Here is a 16,652-nt window from a genome sequence, read left to right on the forward strand (position 1 = left end):
GCAGATAATTAAGTGGTACTGGATGTTTGACAATGGAGCTGCGATCGGAAGACAGTGGAGAAGTGACTATGGTACAGAACCACTTTTAAGGTTAACAATTACATGTCTACGAGATAAATTCGAAATTCATGGAACAGTGTGTGATGTGCATAGAGGTCGATCAGGGCGAACTTGTACAGCTACAAGTGATGATTCCACAACTGCGGTCTTGGAACTGTTTCAGCGTTCGCCTCAAAAATCTTCAAGGCAAGCGGCATGTGAGAGTAATGTAAGTGCTAGTAGTGTGCTACGCATTCTGAAGAAAGGCAAGTTTCATGTGTACAGTCCAAGGCCTGGTGCAACAGCTAAGTGACGACAATCCAGATCGACGGTTAGAATTTTGTGAATGGGTTCAGGAGATGGTGAGATGTGAACCAGAATTTACGGGTAGCATAATTTGGTCGGATGAAGCCCGATTCAAACTCAATGGAACTGTCAATAGGTACAATTGTGTGCACCAGGCTGAAGATAATCCTCACATTACAGTTGAAAAGGCTGTGAATTTGCCTGGTGTAAATGTGTGGTGTAGTTTGTCTGCAAGGGGACTCATTGGGCCTTTTCGCTTTGAAGGTACTGTTACTGGAGAAACGAATCTAACAGTGCTTGCTGACTCCATATTCCCTGCCATTCGCGCATTATATGGTAATGATGAGTTTTATTTCCAACAAGATGGTGCCCCGCCACACTATCATAGGGACGTACGAGCATACCTGGATCACAATATGCCAGACCAGTGAATAGGACGCAGGGGACCAATTGAGTTTCCTGCACGCTCTCCAGACCTCACGCCACTGGATTTCTTCTTATGGGGCACAGTAAAAGATGAGGTGTACAAACGTAAACCACGTAACCTGGACACACTTTGGAATGAGATTCAGGAGGTGTGCGCAGAAATCTCATTGGACACTTTGGTACGATGTACGGAATCTGTGGTGACTCATACTCAGAAATGTATTTATGCTGAAGGCCACCAGTTTGAACATTAATCACATTTGCAAAGTACATTTATTTTTCAAATTGGACTTTAAGCTTTCCATTTCCAGAAATTTAACATTGTAGAACGGGAAATAAAAATTTCTATGATGTTTCAAAGTGTGTATACATTTTTTTGACGCACCCTGTATATTAAGGCTTGTCTGTTTACTACTTTGCTGAGCCTACCAGTTGCTTCCTTAATTTTGATTCCAATAACAGGATATTCTTCAAAGCCAGCACTGTGTCTTATCTGGTCTCTAAATTTGTCAGAAATGGCACAAACAGGGCTACCCATGTCTAAGAGGCAAAGTCCCTCATAATTTGCAACTTCTATACGTATATATGTGCAACACAAAACTTTTTCCTTCCTACTTTCCTCATCTTCATGCTACAAATCATCATCTTCATGCTACAAATCATCCTCAATCTCTCTAAAGTCCAAGTCGTTTATACCATTTTTGCCTGCACAATTTCTCTTACTTGTTTGAATTTTACTTAGAGCTACATCAGATGATTGCTTGATGTCATGTCCCTCTTTTACACAGTTTCTTCTTTTCACTGTAAGCCTGCTGATTGGTTCTACCTTCCCAGTTGGAATGCAATTCTTCACAAATTGTGGTGTCACCGCCAGACACCACACTTGCTAGGTGGTAGCCTTTAAATCGGCCGCGGTTCGGTAGTATACGTCGGACCCGCGTGACGCCACTATCAGTGATTGCAGACCGAGCGCCGCCACATGGCAGGTCTAGAGAGTCTTCCTAGCACTCGCCCCAGTTGTACAGCCGACTTTGCTAGCGATGGTTCACTGGCAAATTATGCTCTCATTTGCTGAGACGATAGTTAGCAAAGCCTTCAGCTACGTCATTTGCTTCGACCTAGCAAGGTGCCATTATCAATTGCTATTTATCTTGTGATGCATGTACCGTCAGACCGATGTTCACCAATTATGGATTAAAGTTAAGTATTCCAGAAGCTACGTACTATTTTTGCTACTATAAGACCTTGACCTGTTCCAGACCTCACGCCAGCCTGCGTGAGCTAAACGCGTGACTTTCGGCTACCCGTCATTGTGGATTGGCTGTCTTGCCAGTCCACAACACAAATTATCTTGATGACCCTTTTTATTCTGTCACTGTCACTATAACCGTTGTAAGTATCCCATAAAGTTTCTAGGATCACATCTAAATTGTATTGGCTGTTCCTTATCTGATGATACCTTCCCAGTTTCCATTGGTACAATCTGGTTTTCATATCTTCACAAATACTACTGACATCATCTTCTTCACCATCAACTAAATCTTCTTCAACCTCCCAGTCATCATTACTACTGACACTTTCACTATCAACATTACTACACATGCTGTCATCTCCAATACTAGACACTTCTACAACATCTCTACAATGATCATCAGAATTGTTGAGAAGTACACTAGTACTTAATTACTTAATTACTTAACAGGAATAGATTCTTCCTCCATTAATTTACTTAATCCAAACTCATTAAGATTACCATCAGAACCAACATTTTCTTTTGCAAACATCTTCACCACACTGATTATATAGACTTGAAATAGTTTCTTCCTCTAACGGAACTTCTTCAACATTCTTACATATGCTAATACTTCTCTCTTCCACACTTTCATTCATACTTTTCCAGAATTTACTGTCAAACTTTAATCTGCTAATCTGATGTGCTCTTCTTATATTAGTTCTGTCATTTCCACTCCAATATCTTTGATTACTCTGTCTTGTGTAATTATTTTCAATGTCTCTAGGCTGGTGGTGTTTAGCCTGATTTCAGTACTTATTTCTCGCCCCAAACTGACAGGCTCCCATGAGGCGTCTGTCAGTTTAAATTGCCTCCTAAAACTGACAAGATCCCATGAGGTGTCCATCAGTATAAATTGCCTCATCTTGATTGGTGATTATCTAATTGTCTATTACTATTCTTCCAAGGTCTCTCCCTGTTGTCATGTCCTCTGTTTCCATTCTCATTACTATGGTTGATCCATCTGTTATCACTTCTATTGTAACCACTATTATTGTTCTGATTTTCATTATCATTCCTGCCTTGATTCCTGCTCTGATTCCACCCCCCAGATGGTTGATTGTCAAATCTGCCATTATTTAGTCTCTCATTTATCCACGTATCTCAAGAACTGATCTACAGAGTCGTCTGGTCCGTAAATCAACTCCCACTGTACGCTTTTCAGTAATCTCTTTTTTAAGGCATCTATTTGTATTAGCTCATCAGAAGGTTTGTCTAAGTGTATTAATTTCCTCAACTGGCTTTCAAAAAAACACTTCATGCTACCATCACCTTCCCTATACATCCGACCATTCAAAAACTCACTTTTAATCCTAGCTTGCTTAATTTGTGACCAAAACATATTTAAGAACTTTCTTTCAAATTCATCATATGACATGGTAGAATTTACATTCTGATTGGCCCATGAGATTTCCTCCCTGTCCAAAAATCGCTTAACAAATTTAATTTTAACATTATCTGTCACATCATTACTAAAATTATCCTGACAATTCTGTAAAAAATCAACAGGATGCAATTTCCCATCTCCTGGAAAGCATTTTAAAGGTATGCCACCCCATACACAATTAATATTGCTAACAAAATTTCTTTGGGCTACACCTTCTTGCAATTCTACAACTTTGTTACTTAAATCTACAACATTATTTTTACATAAATCTATTTTTTCATCACATTTCAGTTCTACATTACTTATTTGATTAGAAATGTCTGTAAGTTTTAACTCAAAGTTCCTTTTGTAAGTTTCTACTTTTTCTTCTAAGATTCTCCTAGTCTGAGCAACCTCTACTGTAAGTTTAGAATTTTCTATTTCCACATGTTTATCTAGCTTTTTAAATCTTTCCTCATTTTTGGACAATTCTTGTGTGAAATTAGTTTGTAATATCTCTAACCTTCCTTCTACTGCTCCTACATGAGTATTGGGTTCACCCTGCCATGTCTCAACGGTAATTTTTAGTGCTGCCGAACCATCCTGGATTTCCCTTACCTTACTAGTGTTCGGCCTAATCAGTCCCATCTGTTCCTTCGCTTCTTGCCTCACCTGTCCCATCTGTTCCTTTCTTTCTTTCATATGCTGCATTAATAACATTAACAAATCATCTCCGCCTACTCTTCCCTGTGCAATTGGAGTACTCGTGGTGACATTTTCACTGGAACCATCTCCACCAAAACTTTGATCTACACTTGGATTACTGTTGGACGATAGTTCACTGATACTTGATCCTAGGTCCAAAGTGTTTTCTACAGAATATTCACCACCAACACGCTTCTCTTCATTCATTTTCATAGTCTCGTTGTTGATCACACAACACAAGCGCGCACACACACACACACACACACACACACACACACACTACTGCCCATTATAATTGCTACACCAAGAAGAATGCAGATGATAAATGGGTATTCATTGGACATATATATTATACTAGAACTGACATGTGATTAAATTTTCACGCAATTTGGGTGCATAGGTTCCTGAGAAATCAGTACCCAGAACAACCACCTCTAGCTGTAATAATGGCCTTGATACGTCTGGGCATTGAGTCAAACAGAGCTTGGATGGCGTGTACAGGCACAGCTGCCCATGCAGCTTCAATACGATACCACAGTTCATCAAGAGTAGTGACTGACGTATTGTGATGAGCCAGTTGATCAGCCACCATTGACCAGACTTTTCAGTTGGTGAGAGATCTGGAGAATGTGCTGGCCAGGGCACCAGTCGAACATTTTCTGTATCCAGAAAGGCCCATATAGGACCTGCAACATGCGGTCATGCATTATCCTGCTGAAATGTAGGGTTTCGCAGGGATTGAATGAAGGGTAGAGCCATGGGTTGTAACGCATCTAAAATGTAACATCCACTGTTCAAAGCGCTGTCAATGCGAACAAGAGGTGACCGAGATGTGTAACCAATGGCATCCCATACCATCAAGCCGGGTGATACACCAGTATGGCGACGAATACATTCTTCCAATGTGCATTCACCGCGATGTCGCCAAACACGGATGCAACCATCATGAAGCTGTAAACAGAGCCTGAATTCATCTGAAAAAAAGATGTTTTGCCATTCGTGCAACCAGGTTCGTCTCACGCACTCCTGTCTGTGATGCAGCGTCAAGGGTAGCTGCCACCATGGTCTCCGAGTTGATAGTCCATGCTGCTGAAAACGTCATCGAACTGTTCGCGTAGATGGTTGTTGTCGTCGTGCAAACATCCCATCTGTTGACTCAGGGATCAAGACATGGCTGCACGATCCATTACAGCCATGCAGGTAAGATGCCTGTCATCTCGACTGCTAGTGATATGAGGCCGTTGGTATCCAGTACGGCGTTCCGTATTACCCTTCTGAACGCACTGATTCCATATTCTGCTAACAGTCATTGGATCTCAACTAACGCAAGCAGCAATGTCGCGATACGATAAACCGCAATCGCAATAGGCTACAATCCGACCTTTATCAAAGTCGGAAATGTGATGGTACGCATTTCTCCTCCTTACACAAGGCATCACAACTACTGTCACCAGGCAACGCCAGTCAACTGCTGTTTGTGTATGAGAAATCTGTTGGAAACTTTCCTCATGTCAGCACGTTGTAGGTGTCGCCACCGGTGCCAACCTTCCGTGAATGCTCTGAAAAGCTAATCATTTGCATATCACAGCATCGTCTTCCTGTCGGTTAAATTTTGCGTCTGTAGGACGTCATCTACGTGGTGTAGCAATTGGTGTAGCAGTTTTAATGGCCAGTGTGTGTGTGTGTGTGTGTGTGTGTGTGTGTGTGTGTGTGTGAAAAAATCACACAACACTATTAAAAATTAGAAAATTGAAAGCAGTTACTCATTTGAATTCCAGTGGTGCAGTCTGAGAATTTGGTCCATTATCATCTGGTAATAATATTCAACAGATGATTTGCGATCTTCCCACAGCAGGTGAAGATTTTTTTTCCCTTCGGTCTTACCATACACTGTGGTAGTAGTATGGTATTCTGCCTAATGGCGGGCCTTGTCAAGGGTTAAGCCTCTTCCAGATTTCTCTGTCCATAGCCAGTCTTTTCATTTCTGAATATTTGCCTCCTTTGATATTGTCCAGCATTTGATATCTTCTTTTCCCTCTTCCCCTTTTTGCCTCCACTATTCCTTCTATTTCTTCCTTCAATAAACAGTCCCTCCTCAAACAATGTCCAATCCAGTTCCATTTTCTCTTTGTGATGACTTTCAGCATATTTCTTTCTCCTCCAACTCTTCTTAATACTTGCTCATTCCTTACTTGGTCTTCCAATTTCACTTTTTCCGTTCTTCTCCATATCCAATCTTCTTTCATCTTCCTTCCTCAATGTCTAGGTCTCCACACTATATAGTGCAACGCTCCAGATGTAAGATCTGGCAAATCTTTTCCTCAGATCTGTCACCACAAATAATACTCTTGGCAAAAGTTGTCACTGTTTATCTCTTGCATTGGTTTTTTACATAGCCTGAAACACTCACTCATTAAACACAGTTCCCATTTCAATCAACAAATCCCAGCTCAGCTCCACCAACTATATCATTCCGCTCGGATCATTAATTTAACAAACTTTCTATAGCCTGGACTTCATTTGATGAAAGAATATAACAGTTTCCAACTTCACAAAATTTATTGACAACTGAACTGCATACTCGTCACATTAACAAAAACACTGACTGACATACTTCACAGATCTCTTTGACTGACTGACAAAACAACTCAACCACTGACTCCCTCACAGCATTGCTGTTTTACTTTATATAGAATTTTAACAATAAATTTCAAAATATACCATTATTAATTTTGTACAATTTTGATGTTACAATTAAAATTTACAAAATGTAGAGAAACTGATGTTACAGCCGAATAAGGTATAAAATAGAATATAAATGGACATAACTTTTAAAGTATCATCACTAGTTTTAAATATGAACTAACATTCAATGACAGTACAAATCTCGTGCTTTATCTGACTACATACGTAAAATTTACAAGTAAGGCCTTCAGAAAATGGGAAAGTTGTGTGATGTAAACAATTGGAGAGATAAGTAGAAATGTAATTACAAGGTATATTAATTACAGAGGAGGACACAAAAATAGATAACAAATGAAAATACATCGTTTGGTAATAACTTTTAAGCCATTTCTCAAGATAATGATGTTCTCTGTGTCAACCCACCAATCAACTGCAATTAAGGTAATTAGAGGCGCCAACCACTTATGCCAACATTTCCACAACCTCTTAATATTTGCCGCCAGAAATTTAACACTTCAGTTTCTTGATTAAACATCTAATTCAGCACCTGCACATAATTTTGTTAATGACAATAATCCCCTGACAATCATGATAATATACGCCCTTCCAGAACAGTCTATATGCTTTCACAATGAATATCAAGTGTTTTAGCAAACTGGACAGAATGACACACATACAAGTCCCTGGGAAGCACTGACTTGTCTGATAACTCTCCGGATGAATGTTTTTTTTTTTTTTAAATTTGGTATAAGACATTTCATACGATTCTTGGGGAAGGCTGTATCATTATAGGCTCATTTGAAAGTATTGTATTAAAAATCATGAGACGAAAAATATTAGCTGCCAATGACTCACCATATGTATCACAAGGGTGGCAGAAAATGAATGTCCAGCAGATCCAGAGATCAGCCTTCTATGGGATATGTTTATTACACTTCGCGAAACGGACTTAATTGACATTCAAGATGTGTTCAAAACAAACCATTAACTTGCACCTTGAGCACCAAACAAGAAATGGCTTGCCACAGTGATCACAAAGGTTCATACCATTAAGATCAAAGGCAAACTCCTTGGAAGTTAAAAACCATGTGGAACATTCAGTTGGGTATCTAGTTTTAAAGAATGCATGTAGAATCATATTGGTGTAATGAGATGATGAGAACTGATGGAACGTGATAGCATGCAACAAAATGCAGCTGCAGATAGTGTGATGATGTGTTTTACAGGCACAGTAAAAAAACAACTAGAGGCTGAATTTGTCCAGTGATTGCAGGTGGTATGAATTGGAATGTCACACACTTTTCAGGAGGAACAGTTTACTCTAAAGGAGTATGATTTTTACGTGCACATCAGGAATAAAGGTAAAGCAAGTTATTTTGACCAGCTACTGGCCAGAACCAGTGCTCATACTATAGCTGTAGTTCTCTTACACCCATTTTCCCATTCTTGCTTGCTGTGACAAAAATATTCCCTACTCCCCTTGTAAGATCACACACATGAGAAAGAATCAAAAGGGGCAGAGCACCTCCAACTTTTCGCAGCACAAGAAGTAACTCTCCAGCCAGTTTTATACCTCTAATTTCCAGGGTTCCTTTCATATACATTTCCTCTTCAAACTCCCATTGATTGGAGTTGAAATGATGGGATTAGTTTGTTTATCTCATCTACAAAATTTTTGGTTTATTCTGCAGTTTGCTATGCATTGCCAATTGATGCTTTGTTCGAAATTTTGTAATCTTACATCTTCCAATTCTGTAGAACTATTTGAAGTTATGCAACCATCCACTGCTTCCCTTGAAATCACTGTAATCTATCTTGTGCTATTTTATATGCATAACATAGTAGGTTACTATCATGCACATCCTCTCAATTGTATCAAGCATCCTGAAGCATGGAAACACTGGTTTTTATAACAAGTGTGCCATGTCCTCCCTTGAATATCTCTAGTTCTTCTTATGCACTACATGGTCATATTGCTGCAGATTTCTTCAAGATGTGTTCATAACTGTTTCTTTACTATGATGTGGATGATGTTGCATGTGCATAATTGTGTTTAGTACCTGTTCCATGGACAATGATAGTCCTTCACTATGTTTCACTGGAGACAGTATATGTGGCTCCCTGTCTGACAAGGAGAATAAACTACATTGTTTGATACCTGTTTCAATATCACTTTCACTTATTAAGTATGTATTGTCATCATTTTACTCTTCTTGTACATTGTTCACGCAGTCGAGTGCATATGACACTGCACATTCCACTGACTCATCTTGCAGATACGCTAATATTTCATTTGTCACTTCTTTCGCACTCTGCAAAATTCCTTGCATTCCTTTCTGACAAAATGTCAATTTCTGCAACTGATGTTGTAGATGTAATGCAATGTTTACTTTGTTCATTGCGCCACTGCTTTGCTTAGTATCAACAGCACCACTATTGTAGCAGTGTTGCGAGTTACTCATTGACTAAGCAGTTCAACTATGCTCTGTAGCCTCATGCTGTGCTCACCATTGGATACCTCCAATCCCATGCCCTATTGCCATTAGTAGCCAGTATTGTCATTGCATGGCAAACAACATGTGGGGCACTGAATGCTGTAAACATCATTGACCTTTTGTGAACTCGCATTGAAGGGGTTCCTTGTTAGTGTTTACAAATGTACATGACTATATTCTTTGAAAATACCAATGTAGTCAAGAAAATATTAATCTAGCAATGGAAGATACACAGCAGCTATGTAGTATAAATGACACTGCAGCACCTTTTTTTCAAAATAGCAGCTTTCTTTCTAATTTACTTGGTTAAATTTAGGTAGCACATACATGAATAGCATTAAGCAATTTATACGGTTTATTAGCTTTTTGTTAATGTATTCCATGTCATTGAAGGTCCCCATGATGGAGCATGATGAATGAATCAATCTCCTGCTTCCTCAGATCTCTGCAGTTTCCGTCAAATCTGTCTGTTACCTATAAACTTAGTGAGAGAATTGTTGACCAGTCCTTACCTTCACGAGAAGTATCAATAATGCCAATAGACACACTAATAGTTTCCTCCTTGGAGAGGAGAGAGAGAGAGATTGTGGAAGTTTAAAAAGGAAGGACCCATCTGTTGTGATTATGTTCTCTCCTTGTACTGAGGTCAAAGTGACTTGTCCTTAATTGTTAACCTTCACCAATTTATTCCCCCCAACTCCTCAAAATTAGGAACTATCAGTTCCAAAAGTGATGATGGTGTAGGTATTTTTATATATGTGACTATTGGCAGCACTGAGATTACTGGCCAACAATTCTATATCAAAATTTTATAATTTTCTTTAGGAAATTTTCCTTTTGATACAAGTGATGGTTATTTGCTTAGTTCCTGTAGATTTGTGTCACCTTTATACTTTTTATTTAAGATGAATGTGTTAATTATTTAAAAATGTGTATGTGAACCAGGGCAATAATGGATTAGTATATAAAAGAGAGAAAAAGAAAACATGTTATAATGCATGTATCTTTTATACCTAAACATAATTCCCAAAAAGTTTTATTGTTGGCATTTGACCATTAAGCTCAGATAAACTATTAATTTCTATTGGTGAATCATTGTTGGACCTCAAAATAAGTTGTAAGCGGCCACCTGTTATTCCCATCAATTCTTGTTGGGAAGTTTGCTACCTAAAGTAATCTAGAATTGGACATCAGTAACTCAAGATGCCCGCCTACGTGAAAATCAACATTATAGTGTCTCCAGATTGTGAACCTCCATTTAAATCTGCAAAGCCTTATTAATCTCTAACTACTTAATTAATATTAAGAGATTTTCTTCAGGTGATAGCTAAGCTCTTAGCACTTTAGATTATGTGTACCCATACCACTATTGTGGGACAGCATTCTGTTCAGCTTAATATTGATTAATCTATAAGACTGGGACTTTAATTTTACGTATGATTTAGTGTCCATTTTGTAATTAATAATAAAAATCAATACCACCTTTACAAAACTTGTTTTACATATGCATGTTGTATGAAATTGTTTTAGTGATTGTGCTTCATGTATCAGATAGGCTCAAGATAAAAAGCATTTATGCTAAGCAACATTATTGCTGAGGTTCATTTATTCTTCAGTTTTTCATAATTTTTTCCTGTATTGATTGTCATTTGACTGCTTCATGCTTTTGAACACTGTGTTATTAAATGTTGGATTAAAACAGATTTACTCTGAACATCAATATTTTTGGAAAATCTTGTTGTTTGGGGTAAATCTACTTTATTGAAACATTTTTTCGAAAAATGTTGTGGTTTGGAGTAAATCTACTTTATTGCAACATTCAATAACAAAGCATGCAAAAGCATAAAACAGTCTGAGAGTAACAAGTGTCAATCAATACGTGGTATAGTTGCAAAAGCCCAAGAATAAAAAAAGCATCAGTAATAATGTCACTTAGCATGAAGATTTCATGTCTCAAGCATATTTGATACACAATGCACAATTGCTACACTGTAATACCCAAAACAAACTGAATGGTTCTGGAAATTTTGTTAGTAATCAACCTACTAATTATATGTACTCACCATTAATGCATTTTGTCAAATTATTTTTTGGTGAAATGAATGTAAGCTAACAAAAGTAAAGCTTAAGTCTTTAAATAAATAAATTTATTTGTGAAAATGTTAAAAATTACAAATGTGAATTCAGTTCATGATTGTACAATGTAATGATATACATGATGCATTCACAATTCTATAGTTCACATTTATTGTGGCATGTTATTTCAGCTTTCTTAAGCACAAAGTTTACTTTATGCAAAGGTGCAGTAAAAAACTATTCCTTTACTTTTAGATACACATCTGCATCTTAACCCTCTAGCGGGCATGCCTACGTATGTAGTCCGCCAGCCACAAATAAAGTTGTCTTGCAATGTTCCATTGTTAGCCCACAATTGTGAGTCCATACCCATTTCTTCATTATCACTTCAGTTAATACTGTGATAAATTGTGTTGTCATATAACAAGTGAGCAGCAGTAATATAAAAAACAGCCAGCTAAAAAAAAAAAAAAAAAAAATGTTCCGTGCAAGAAAATAACCCAGATTGCAAGCAATGACCCACTCTAAACATTCAACAGCACAGTTGCATTACATCCCAGCCAACTGCACAATCCCACTATGAGGCATTTATCTACAAGATAATTAGTAACCAAACAAGCAGTTGGCTGGGATCTAATGCAACTGTGCTGTAGAATGCTTTGAGTGGGTAATTATTGTGAGGTAACACCCGTCCGTGGTAATAGAGTGATACAATGAGAGTTTATTACAACATTGTTTAACCAAACAGTGCTTCAGCTTGTATTATGTAAGTTTATTTTATCACTGTTTAATTAAACTAATAGTAAACAGTGACTTTATTAACATGTGTTTACCTTGGTAACATAAAGACAGCTATTCTTTACATGTGTGCAAAACATGCTGCATGTCCACCCATATTATTAAAAATGGCAGACCCGCTCAAGGGTTAATGACAAGTAGATGAATATTTTTCTCATTAACTTTGCAATGTTATCAGAACAGAAAAAAATCTACTTTTGCTGCTGCGATGTTTCTACTGTGTTAAAATAATGAGATCACTGTGATGGAGAATGTAATAATGACAGTTCTCAAAATCACTGAGAGAATGACAATAACGAAGTTACCGTTCAGAAAACTCAAGAATAATTCACGTAGTTTTGAGACTTCTGGGAAGCCCCATGTCTCAGAACATATGCAAAAATCACAGTACTTAGCAGTACTTAACAGAGGATAATTTATGCTGTACAGAATAACCTACAGAACAACTGGGAGATCCAGCTTTGTTAATTATCATCTGGAGTGAAGTCCAACAGTGAGTGTGTGATGGTAGATAACATGATATATGGAGTAATGTTGTTGTTTAACATGAATCTACAAAAGATCAAATACAAATAACATTGAATAATTAATAATTGCACTACAGGTTTGTACAACTAAGTTGATATTATTACGACATCTTGTTGCAATACTCAACGTCATAACACTCAATACTCAATGTGGTAACACTAGAATCTGTAGAAGAAATTAATTCACTTATACTCCTCCTGTTTAACATCTATCATATTACTGCACCACCTCCTTGCAAATAACGTACTTTTTCTTCCACCATTTAGTTGTTGAATCCTTGTCATTACAATCTAACACACATGTGCTTCTTTGTTACAGTAAATAGAATTTGCAATACACATATTACTCTGTATGATTCAAATCGTTTTATACTGGACACCAAAGAGGGAAATGATAAGTTTCAAAAACTTGGATGTACTTCAGCACTATAAGGAGATACAGTAATGTTGAATTAGCATTCCTAATTTTTTTGCCATTACTGATGGCTTATCAATATGACAGCCATAGTTAATATATTTGTGCCTCTCAGCAGGTTGAAGAAATGGATATGAAGATGGAAAGAAAGACACAACATATGTTAAATGTGTGAGTAATTAAAGAAGGTTTTCAAAATTTGTAAATAATATTGGCGAAATAATTGTATATCATAATGGCTGCTGCTTGACTTTCAACAATAGAAAGCTCTTATTTTATGTGTTTTTATCCCCAGAGAAGTGAAGAGAACAGATGTAGACCTACGTAAGAAATATGGAATGTTTCTCCAACTACTGTGTAGGCCATTCCCCTGTTTGCAATTTAGCAATTTCTTCAGATACATCTAATCATGAAATGTACCTGGTTGTCACATATATAAGATAATAAACATGGTCTTTAAAAAATTGATCACTACTGATAGATAGTGATTAAGCATCAGACTATAAACCAGTCATCTGGTCTCAATCACCACACACTTTGACATCTCCTTACTCAATCATACCATTTTCATCGGTTAGAAACGGCGGTTTCGCCTGCGCACAGCAGTTCGCCGTCTCCATGTGAGAGCAACACCAATCACAATCAGGATGATCAGCAGCACACACAATCCTAGTATGACACCAAGTGCCACACCTGAGCCACCCATAGTAAGGCTGACATTCACATCTCCGTCTGAGGCTGCTGTCATGCGACTGAATGGTTCCCTGCACAGTGCAGGCTTCGACTGATTGAAGAAATGTACTAATCTTCTTCCTCGCAATGCTGCAGGTGTGCTACATCTGCAATAAAAATAAGATGTAACTGCAGTTGGTGTAAAAGTGTCAACAATGTCATGTGAGCCTAAGAACATCTTACTGTGCCTTTTCTGAGAGTATGAATAATTTATTGTATTCTAGTAAACCATTGTTTTCTAGTTTTAGACAATATGCCTCCTTTACAGTTATTTATTCAGCTGGAATTTTAATTATGGGAAAAACTTTTGGATATAGCAATTATTTCACAAGGGAACACTACCAACAGCTATAAGCCAATTAAAATTACTTGACTGCTGACTTCTGTCAATTGCTGCTACAGTATTGTCACATCCACTGCCAACTACTAGTTGTTGTAGAAATGGTGATGTTTGCTGATGACACTAGCATTTTTATAATTTGAAGAGGTTGATAAAAACTGCCAAGATGGTTGATATCTCTCGGCATGTCTTACCACATACAAAGTACAAGAACAAACTGCATTCTTCCTACACTCTCCATACACCATAAGCATGTCGGCTTTTTCTCTTGGTACACTCATGACCTACTACTTGGATGTCACACTATTAACTGACCAGTCAGTCACAATTTACTCAAGGAACACACAAGTGCACTGTAAACAAACATACGTAGCACCTATGCAAGCTGAATGTCACAAACAAGTGTTGGTGTGGAAAATTTTCAAAATATGACATCTTGTAAATGACTTGCACTGGAATCCTGTAACATGCACCACTGACATTCTAATTTACCCTACTTCTAGTATGCTAATGTCAATAGGTATTGTTACATTTCAAAAAGTGTTATGTTTGCACAAAAAATACGCTTTCTAACTATTATTCCAATCTGTTTGTTGTCCAACAATGTGACCCCCTGATGACCAGTCCATTGTGTGAAAACTGCACTTCAATAGCACTTTTCTATTTCTACAATATTTGCAGTCCAAGCTTTAGGTGATTCAACCTGTATAGGTCAAGAACAGGAGTGAGGCAAGTGCCAAATCTTGCTGTACACTGTATTTAATATTTCGTCATTCTGAACTGAGTCTTATTCCTTTTGCATCACTTGCCAATGTGGCAAGCTCTTTTCTGTTGCTAATATATTATTCCATTCACACAAGGGGACTGCCTTTATGAGTTTAGTTTATCCCAGTAAAATTTCATGGTCATACAATCGAAGGCCTTGGAAAGCTCACAGAAGTTATCAACAAGGTAATTTTTCTCGTTTAGTTCTATCGAAGCTGAGTTTGCTAGATCGTATATTGCTTTTGTGCTAAAAAAGACTTTTACAGATTCAGACTGAGCTGTTGTTAATAATACAATCCCAGTAATCTTCCGTAAGCTATCTTGTCCAGAATTTTTGAGAACACAGGAAGGAAGGAGATAGTTCTCTCAACAGAGGTCAGTTGATTCTTGCCATTTATATAAATGGGTGCTGCTACTGCATACTTTTCTTTCACAGAAATGTACCTTGACTACATAACTGGTTATGAAGGTAATGTAACTGAAGAGGGTAGGGGGGACTAGCAGATCAGCACAAGATTTTAGCACTTTGTTTGCAACACTATCACAGTTGGAAGAGTGACACAATGATTTTTGTGACCTCTCTACAGGCAATTTGGCAATATTAAAGTCTGCTGGTGGAGTATGCAATGTCTCTCTAAGTTTAATGGGTCTACTCTCATTGGATCTGAGATCTGTTCAAAGAGTGATGGAGATATACAGTTTGAGTATTACTAAAAGCAACAGAAAAATTCACAAATGGATCTAGCAACAGACTAGAATGGATTTTATAATTATGGCTAATAAAATGAAATTGTGTTTGGTGGGAATGGACGATTGTCAAATGATGGAAGTTATTTCCTAGAGTATTTGAGATAAGAGAAAACCATGGAGATGACATAATATAATGGGGTAGATAATATCAGAAAACATGTAAGAGCACAATGGGCACAAGTAAAAGTTCAAGAGAGGCCTTTATGCCACTGTGGATGATGATACACAGAGTATAAAAAGCAGTACCAGAAAGAAACAAACTTTGAGAGGTGGTAGAGGATACCTGGTGTAGCAGCTGATTCATTTTGCTTATAATTCCAGATTTTATTGTAACAATAAATCAGACCAGATACCAATAGTAACTAACCTTGTCAAACTACTGGGCTTATTTTGTTTCTTATTTATGTAAATGATATTGAGATTCCAATCAATGCCACTCATTTAACTCTGTTTGCTAATACAAATATTTTTGTAACTGGTGTAAACCATGCACTGCCAACATCTGCAACCAGAGTTTTGGAATGTATACAAAATTGGTTTTAAATGGACAAGTTAATTTTTACATTTCAAAAACTAATTATATTCATTGTAGAAAAACCTGAACCTCAGAATTCAAAACAACCCCGATGAGAAGGTAGCTGTCACCAAATTTTTAGGTTTGCATATTGGAAAAAAATTAGACAGTATGCAAAATAATCTACTTTCATTGCATCCATTCTGCTATTACCTGTAGCCTCACTTTCTGAGATCATAATAAGGGAAACTAAAAATTATGTTCAAACAATGGAAAATCCAGGACATAATGTTAAAAACCATCTTCACTATACAAAAGCAAGCTCTTGGAATAAATATCAACAATTCAAGGCTATCAGCCTTCAAACAGTTGTTTTAACATTTAAATATTCTACCTTTGCTATGCTTCTACATACAAGAAAG

The 16,652-nt window shown here is 37.4% G+C and overlaps 1 protein-coding gene across 1 annotated transcript in view; it reads right to left on the reverse strand.

Annotated features, from left to right (window-relative positions):
- The window catches only part of LOC124803342 (insulin-like growth factor-binding protein complex acid labile subunit), a 95,436-nt gene that overhangs the window by 6,502 nt on the left and 72,282 nt on the right, over positions 1-16,652 (reverse strand). Inside the window, exon 10 of the mRNA XM_047264528.1 lies at positions 13,692-13,968. Within this exon, the coding sequence (XP_047120484.1) occupies positions 13,704-13,968 (265 nt within the window). The 3' untranslated portion in view covers positions 13,692-13,703. The remainder of the gene's footprint in view (positions 1-13,691; positions 13,969-16,652) is intronic.

The sequence above is a fragment of the Schistocerca piceifrons genome, chromosome 6, assembly GCF_021461385.2.
Source record: "Schistocerca piceifrons isolate TAMUIC-IGC-003096 chromosome 6, iqSchPice1.1, whole genome shotgun sequence".
Classification (NCBI taxonomy): domain Eukaryota; kingdom Metazoa; phylum Arthropoda; class Insecta; order Orthoptera; family Acrididae; genus Schistocerca; species Schistocerca piceifrons.